The 8,115-nt window shown below is 61.7% G+C and overlaps 1 protein-coding gene and 1 long non-coding RNA gene across 2 annotated transcripts; one reads left to right on the plus strand and one right to left on the minus strand.

Moving 5' to 3' along the window:
• The first annotated feature begins 267 nt into the window (after nt 1–267).
• SLC39A4 (solute carrier family 39 member 4) lies at nt 268–4,877 on the plus strand. Its single transcript, XM_045455545.1, has 12 exons — nt 268–684; nt 1,185–1,469; nt 1,939–2,134; nt 2,251–2,402; nt 2,493–2,664; nt 2,960–3,132; nt 3,290–3,427; nt 3,508–3,630; nt 3,828–3,882; nt 4,021–4,173; nt 4,286–4,473; nt 4,565–4,877. The coding sequence occupies exons 1-12, from the start codon at nt 487–489 to the stop codon at nt 4,691–4,693; spliced, it is 1,962 nt and encodes a 653-aa protein (XP_045311501.1). The 5' UTR covers nt 268–486; the 3' UTR covers nt 4,694–4,877.
• Nucleotides 4,878–7,376: 2,499 nt separating this feature from the next.
• Nucleotides 7,377–8,053, minus strand: LOC123586436. Its single transcript, XR_006706786.1, has 2 exons — nt 7,621–8,053; nt 7,377–7,537 (listed from the first exon to the last, which is right to left on the minus strand). It is a non-coding gene; the product is annotated as an uncharacterized LOC123586436 (long non-coding RNA).
• Between the last annotated feature and the right edge of the window lie 62 nt (nt 8,054–8,115).

An 8,115-nucleotide genomic window follows, 5' to 3' on the forward strand; every position in this document is an offset into this window, starting at 1 on the left:
TGTCTAAACTGCCTGAACCAAGGAAGCCAAGCAGGGAAGGGGCTGGGAGGGGAGTGGGGCAGGGGTGTGTTCAGGCCTCTCAGGTGGAATGTTGGGGGCCTCTGGCCCAGGCCCCCCTTGTTGGCAGCAGACCTTAGAGAGAGGGTTACCCCTCGGGCATAGAAAACGCAGCCCTGCCCCACAGTTCTGCAGAGCCACAGACAAGCTAGCAGATGCCCAGGCTGTCCTTGCAGAGGAAGGGGCCCAGCTCTTGCCCCCCACGGGCAGTGGCTCCAACCTCGGGGAGGACCTGTGGCTGGAATGGTTAACCTGAGGTGCCTCAGTCAGCCAATCACAGAGCCCTGCAGGAAAAATACCTGGGAGAGGTCCTCACGCGTTCGGGCGGGTCAGAGCCCAGCCCCAGTCCGGCCCTAGGCGACCCGAGAGCCCCAGCCAGCCCTGGCGTCAGCGGCCTCCCCAGAGCACAGAGTGCACAGGGGCCTCAGCATGACCATGACAGTCCTGGTTCGACTCCAGCTGGGGCTGCTGCTGTCTGTGCTGATGGTGACCATGGTGGCAGCTCAGCCTACCCGTCTGCTGACCTTGCTGTCCTCGGGCCAGGGTGTTCTGGACCGTGTGGTGCTGGGCAGCCTGTTAAATACACTGGCGGACCGTGTGCACTGCGCCGACGGGCCGTGTGGAAAGGTAATTGCCGCACCCGATGGGTCCCCCAGCCCAGGCCCGCTCCGCCCCAGGGCTGGAAGCAAAGGGCCTGGGCAAACTCCAGGAGGCGGGCCGAGGCGAGGCCGGGTGGCCAAGCACCCAGGCCCTGCCTGCAGGCCAGCGCCCACCTTCCTCTGCTCTGAGTTCAGACAGGCCTGCTCTCCCAGGATCGGGGGCTGTGACGGATACATATAGCTCCAGGATCCCAGGGCTGCCTCCTCCGTCAGTCCCCAGGCCATCAAACTGGCAGTGGTTCCGGGAAGAAGCCACCCTGGGATGGGTGGACCACTGCCCCGAGCCCTTTTGTGTGTATGTGTGTGTGTGTGTGTGTGTGTGTAATCGAGAGGGTGGTGACAGTGGGAGTGTGTGAAAGAGTGATGATGGAGGGGTGGGTGGGAGAGGGGGAGGGCGAGACCAATGTGTGTGGGCCCCACAGGGAAGCAGGCAGCTTCCTGACCATAGGCACCTGTCTCTGCCCATAGTGCCTCTCTGTGGATGATGCCCTGGCCCTGGGCAGGCCTGAGAAGCCAGGGCTCCCCGGGGGGGCAGTCCTGGAGCACAGAAACATCGCCCGCTTCAGTGCCGCCGCTGCCCTCTACCTCAGTGACCCCAAGGGCACATGTGCAGATGTCCAGGCTGGCCGCTGGGCCACCCGTGCTGACCATCTCTTGGCCCTGTTGGAGGGCCCCGAGGCCCTGACCCCAGGCCTGAGCAGGCTGCTGCAAAGGATTCAGGCCCAGGCTGCTGGCTGGCCTGCTGCAGAGAAGGTGAGGGCCTGGGTAGGTGGGGCAGAGGGACTAGATGGGGAAGACCTAAGGGGATCCATGGAGAAAGGAGACCACTTAGGGGGTTGGGCCTGGCTGCAGTGGGCAGAACATCCCACGAAGCCTTCTTGGACACCTGGGGGAGTCTGGGGACCTACTTGGGAGGCTCAGGGATCACAAATGGATGTCTGATACCACTCAGGACAGGGACCTGGGGAGCCCCCAGGGCCCTCATCAGACAGGGACTGAGAAGAATCCTGGGCCCATAGGGAGGGCCCTCGGGGAGGGGTCAGACCCAGCACAGGCCGTAGGCTGGCAGGGTTAGGTGGTGGTGCTCCGAGAAGCCTGATCTGGCACCATGTTAGGGCGGGTCTCAGGGTCGGTGGCCTGCAAGGGCACTAGGGTTGATGGTAGAGCTGGAGGCCAGGAAGGCCACCCTGCAGGCAAGGCTGAGCCCTGACCCCTCCCCCAGGCCTGTGTGGACCTGCCCCAGCTGCTGGAGGAGGCAGCAGGGGCAGGAGCTCCCAGCAACCCTGGCCTGGTCCTGGCCGCCCTGTTGGACCATGTCAGCAGTGGGTCCTGTCTCCATGCCCTGCCGACCCCCCAGTACTTTGTAGACTTTGTGTTCCGGCAGCACAGTGGCGAGAATCCCAACATCACACTGGCTGGTGAGGCTGTGGCGGGGCCAGAGAGTTGGGAGTACCCTGAGTCCCCGACCTCCATGTCCTTGGGGAGGGCAGGCCTGGAGCCCATACACACTTTGTGATTCTGTCCCCCCTGCCAGAGCTGGAGGCCTTGATGCAGCGCCTGGGGGTAGGGAGAGTGGCGGAGACACACAGTGACCACAGCGACCATGGTCATCTGGGAAAGGGGGCCAACCACCAGGGCCCTGTGCCCCCTGCCACCCCTAACGGCAGCTCCAGCATGTGGGACACAGTGAGCAGCCCATCCACCACCGTCCCGGGGAGAGGTGGGGGCTCATGGGTCTGCTCAGGTCCCTGACCCCCCTTTCTTGCCACCCCTCAGGTATGCCTGAGTGCCAGTGAAGTGATGGCCGTGTACGGGCTGTCTGAGCAGGCGGGGGTGACTCCAGAGCTCTGGGCCCAACTGAGCCCGGCCCTGCTCCAGCAGCAACTAAGTGGGGCCTGCAGCCCCCAGTCCAGTCCCCCCACTCAGGACCAGCTCAGTCAGGCGGAAAGTGAGTGCCTGCCTCCCCAGTTGTGCCTGCTTGCCGTACCCATCGGTGCTGGGTGCTGGTGCCACAGAGGTGGGGCCTCACAGGGAGGAGGAAGTGGCCGCTGGGGTCACAGGGAAGTGTGGGGGCCTAGATGGGTAGAGGATGGGGCTTTAAGGGTTAGCGTAAGCAGAGGAATGGCCAGAGCCTGACCACCTGCATCCCTGGTGAGCCGGCTCCTGGGCCCTGCTTGGACACCCTCCCCTGGGAAGCAAGAAAGGCTCTCATCTCAGCCCTGTGGCCCCCGCTCCCTCTCCAGGATATCTATATGGCTCCCTAGCCACGCTGCTCATCTGCCTCTGTGCCATTTTCGGCCTCCTGCTTCTGACCTGTGCCACCTACAGTGCTGCCTCCCACTACATCATCCAGACCTTCCTGAGCATGGCTGTGGGTGCACTCACTGGGGATGCCGTCCTCCACTTGACACCCAAGGTCAGCCTGCTGCCCTTCCCTCCCCAGACGGGAATTTCCCTGCCCAGTCCTCCGAGGCCCATCCTCCTGGAGCCCTTCCTATCTCCCTGGCCTCTCCGTCCTTGTCCCCAGGGGTGGGTGGGGTGGGGGAGGCCTTAAAGCCCCCTTCCCTCCCCAGGTGCTAGGGCTGCACACGCACAGCGGGGAGGGCCTTGGCCCACAGTCCACCTGGCGCCTTGTGGCCATGCTGGGTGGCCTCTACACCTTCTTCCTGTTTGAGAACCTCTTCAACCTCTTGCTGCCTCTGGACCCTGAGGTCAGGTGGGAGCTGGACGTGGTGGGTGGATGGGGCGGAGTCATGGAGGCCCATTGGGCCCTGAGCCACTGTCCCCACAGGACTCAAAGGATGGGCCCTGCAGCCACAGCCACGGTGGCCACAGCCACGGAGTGTCCCTGCAGCTAGCGCCCAGCGAGCTCCGGCCGCCTAAGCAGCCCCACGAAGGCTCTCGCGCAGACCTGGTGAGCTGGCCCTTCCCCAGTGTCTCCATCCCACATGGAGTTTCCCCTGCAAGAACCCCTTTCTGCCCCCGCCCCGCCTCCACCCCAGCGCTTCTGTCCATGGCCTCCTCTGTTGCTGATCAGGAGACCCAGCCCTGCCACGCCCCTCCTCACCTCCCTGCCCAGGGGGCTCATCCACACAGACCTACCCCCTCCAGGTGACAGAGGAGAGCCCGGAGCTGCTGAGCTCGGAGCCCCGGAGATTAAGCTCAGGTGAGCCCCGAGGGAAGCCCCAGAAGGATTAGGGGCTACGGATTTGTGCAGAGCGCCAGCGCGGGCCTGGGGAGCAGAGGTGGCGGCGCCGAGGTGGGGGACCAGGTCGGCGCCGACCCACGTCCACCACACCCGCAGAGCTGAGATTGCTGCCCTACGTGATCACGCTGGGCGACGCCTTGCACAACTTCGCCGATGGGCTCGCCGTGGGCGCCGCCTTCGCGTCCTCCTGGAAGACCGGGCTGGCCACCTCGCTGGCCGTGTTCTGCCACGAGGTGCCACACGAGCTAGGTGAGCAGCGCGAGGCAGGGCCTGGGGACCCGGCCGCTGGCCAGGGGCGGGGCCTGCCCGGCTGTGGGCGGGGCTCTCGGCTTGACCCCCCCCCCCCATCCGCCCACCCCAGGGGATTTCGCTGCCCTGCTGCACGCGGGGCTGTCGGTGCGCCGGGCTTTGCTGCTGAACTTGGCCTCAGCGCTGACTGCCTTCGTCGGCCTCTACGTGGCGCTCGCTGTCGACGTTGGAGAGGACAGTGAGGCCTGGATCCTGGCGGTGGCCACTGGCCTCTTCCTCTACGTGGCGCTCTGCGACATGGTCAGGACTGAGGGCGGGAGTCGGCTGCCCTGGGGGTGAGCCGAGCAGGGGCTCAGAGCTGGTCGCTCACCTGTGCCTAACTCCTCCTCAGCTTCCAGCCATGCTTCATGTGCGGGACCAGCGGCCCTGGCTCCTCTTCCTGCTGCACAACATGGGTCTGCTGGGCGGCTGGACCGTCCTGCTGCTGCTGTCGCTGTACGAGGACAACATCACCCTCTGATGCCCACCCCCTCTACTCTCGGGCCCTTGATGCTGGCTGCTGGCCCCCTGGGCTATCTCAGCTCCTTGGTCTGCTAGCCAGTGTGGAACCTGTAACTGGGTACCCAGAGAGCCCCAGGCCTTTGAGAGTCTCCCTCTCACATGCCCCAGCATCCCTATTCAATAAAAATATTCTTGCCCTTGGAGCCCAGCTGCTTTCCTTGCTGTTAGGGAAGTTTCTCTCACCAAGAAAGGCAGCGGGGCGGGGGGGGAGGGGGGAGGGGGGGCAGTACCTCTCTTTCCCCCTGGGGCTCCGATGAGGCACCAGGAGCCTGTGCTAAGGGATCTCCAGGCAGCCAGCCCCAATCCTGCGTGGGGAAATGTGGGAGCCCTGTGTGGGGAGTGGACTCAGAAAAATTGGCCAGAGTCTGCAGGTAGCAGGGGGACCCGGTCTCCAATCAGGAATCAGACTTGTTTACTTCTCACAGAAGGGCCGAAACAAGCACCGTGCTCACAGAGACGAGGGTTTATCACTACTTGGAGGTAGTCGGACCCGAGTATGTGACAGCCTGTGGTCAGTGGGGCCCCAGCCCCTTCCGACTCTGCTGCACTGTCCTCGGCACAAGTGTCCATCCTCACAGACCCTTGTAGTCCCCTAAGGTTGTAGCTCAGCCTATCACAAATTAGGTGCCTTAAAACAACAGAAATTTATTTTCTCACAGTTCTGGAGGCAGAAGCCTAAATTCAAGGTGTCCGTAAGCCGTGCTCCTTCTCAACTCTCTATTTTTTTGATGTTTATTTGTTTTGAGAGAGCATGAGTGAACAAGTGGGGGTGGGGCAGAGAAAGAGAGAGAATCCCAAGCAGGCTCTGTACTATCAGCACAGAGCCCGACGTGGGGCTTGAACTCATGACCTCAGGTGAAATAAAGAGTCGGATGTTCAACCAGCTGAGCCTCCCAGGTGCCCCTGCTGCTCAACTCTCTAGAGACAATCTATCACATGAGGCTGTCCTGGCTTCTGGCGGCCACGTGTGGTTTGGGTCTTGTAGCAGGCATAGCTCCAGTCTTCCTCCATCTTGTGACCTTCTCTGTTGTATCTCTTCTCTTCCGATGACACCAGTCCTACCGATTACCAGCGTGCCTACTCCAGTATGACCTCATCTGAACTAATTCCATCTGTCGATGATTCTATTTCCAAATAAAAGTCACATTTTGAAGTACCGAGGGTTAGGTTTCCAACATATCTTTTTTTGGGATCATAATTCAATCCACAACCCCCCTCACAGTCCAAAATGGCTGCCAGAGCTCTAGCCCTTAAATGCACTTTCCAGGTAGCAGAAAGGAGGTGGGAGGAAAGACCAAAAAGAGGAAGGGGTCCAGGGGACATCAGATTCGGCCTGTTGTTCACACACACAGACACAAAAGCGCGAGAGTGGAAGTCAGTCTTATGTTACGCTCTGTGGGTCCACCTGTGCCGGAGAGAGGTGGAGGCTGCATGCCAGTAATCTGTGGCAAAGCAGGCAGAAAAGGCCATATCTGAGAACTCCCGGGCCTGACCCCGGTAGACAGACGCTCTGGCCTCTCCAAGAGGTATTGATTCTCCAAGAATCTTCACCAACAGCACAAAAGAGAAATGTGGGAACTACCACCTTCCTCCTATACCTGGTCTACAACACGGAGATGGCCTCTTGGCACGGAAGGAAGGTGCAGAAAAACCACTGACTCCCAGCACAGCGCTGCCTCAGAGGAGCAAGAGCATGGCCTGTAGTGTCCACTAGCCCCAGGGCCCAAGCTCAGGGTCAGAGGGCAAGGCCAGGGCTTGTACTGGCATTCCCCCCCGCCCCCCCCACCGCCAGCCTTGGACGATTCTTCAGCCCATCATGGTCCCTCCCCAGCAACTTCAAGCCCCAGATCTGCTGATAGGCCCCTACCTCCATCTCTCATTGAGAGAGTACATCCACCAGGTAGGCTCACCTGTGTCTTCCCACTGCCAACCTTGCAACCTCCTGGTTCCGCTGCCCACCTTCTCCTCTCCTCTGACTGGGATGGAGCCTCATCCTATCCACCGCTGCCCTCCCCGGGACTGTGCTCCTTCAGGATCCCCAGCCCTCTCTGCACCGACCACCTCTCCCACAGATGAGTTCTTGTTCATTTGTTAGGGCATTTTCCAATGTGCCAAGCTCCAGTCCAAGGGTTCTGTGGGCCCTGATTTTTTCAATCATCACAGACGTCCTATGATGTGGGCATCATGACTGTGCCCATCTGACAGAGATGCCAAAACTTAGTGTCCCGGCTACAGTTTTTCTTATGACCTTTAAAGGGGTTTGGTGTGGCTCAGGGGTCACACGCCTGCCTGGGCATTCGAGTGACCCCTTTGTCCACTACAAAAGGATCAGCCTTGTTGCTGACACGAGCAAGTGGGCAGATACGGGTGCAACATAAAGCCATGTTTCTATGTCATTTTCTTGGGTGTAACTATACTTCCTTTTTTTTTTTTTTTTTTTTTTTACTTATTATAATTTTTATCCGAGAGAGAGAGAGAGAGAGAGAGAGAGAGAGAGAGCGCGAGCACACACAGGAGCACGGGAGAGGGGCGGGGGAGAATCCCAAGCAGGCTCCAGGCTCAGCGCGTAGCCGGACGTGGGGCTGGATCCCATGACTCTGATCATGCCCTGAGCCGAAATCAAGAGTCAACAGACTGAGCCACCCAGACGCCCCTTACTTGTTTTATTTCTTATTATTCCATTCCTAAGTCCCAGGTCTGTACAACGGTACCCAGGGCGAGTCCCTGCCAAGCGAGGAGACATCTCCGTTAGCTGTGCTTGGTCGTGGCTCCAGAGTCTTCCACGTGGGCAACTGTGCTGGGCCTGGGGAAGGAGCAGAGGACGGGAAGGGCGAAAATCGCTGCCCTGGGGCGAGCGCTCACGTTGTAGAGGGCGGACCGGCATACCTGCAGGGCCAGACCTCCTCGGGAGGCGGCAGGGGCGCGGCCAGTCATCTCTCCGGGAAGCTTTCCCGATCCCCGGACTGCTCGGGCCGCCGCGGCCCTTGCCGAGAGCCTCACTGGGCGCATGTCTTCCCTCACGGCCTCCACACCGCGAGGCTCTCCTGGCCCACCCGGGCACCGCGTCTCGCCCACGCGGGCTTGGTGGGGGCAAGTCGCCTCTTCCTGCGGCCTAGACCCTCCTCGGTGACCCCACCCTGCGTCGGGGAGAGCGGCCCCCGGCCCAGCGGGCCCTGAGCCGCCGCACCCCCAGCCCCGTTTCCAACCCCGCCGCCGGCTTCAGGGAGCCGAGCGCAGAGCGAGCTCGGGATTTCGGGGCTCCGGACGCAGAGCCTCGGAGCAGAGCCGCGAGGCTGCCCTGCCACCCCCTAGCCACCGGGGGTCGCTGTCGCGCGCGCAGCCACTCTGCCGCCGCGGCGCTGCGCAGGCGCGGGAGCCCGG

This window comes from Leopardus geoffroyi, chromosome C3 (genome assembly GCF_018350155.1).
Source record: "Leopardus geoffroyi isolate Oge1 chromosome C3, O.geoffroyi_Oge1_pat1.0, whole genome shotgun sequence".
NCBI classification, from domain to species: Eukaryota; Metazoa; Chordata; class Mammalia; order Carnivora; family Felidae; genus Leopardus; species Leopardus geoffroyi.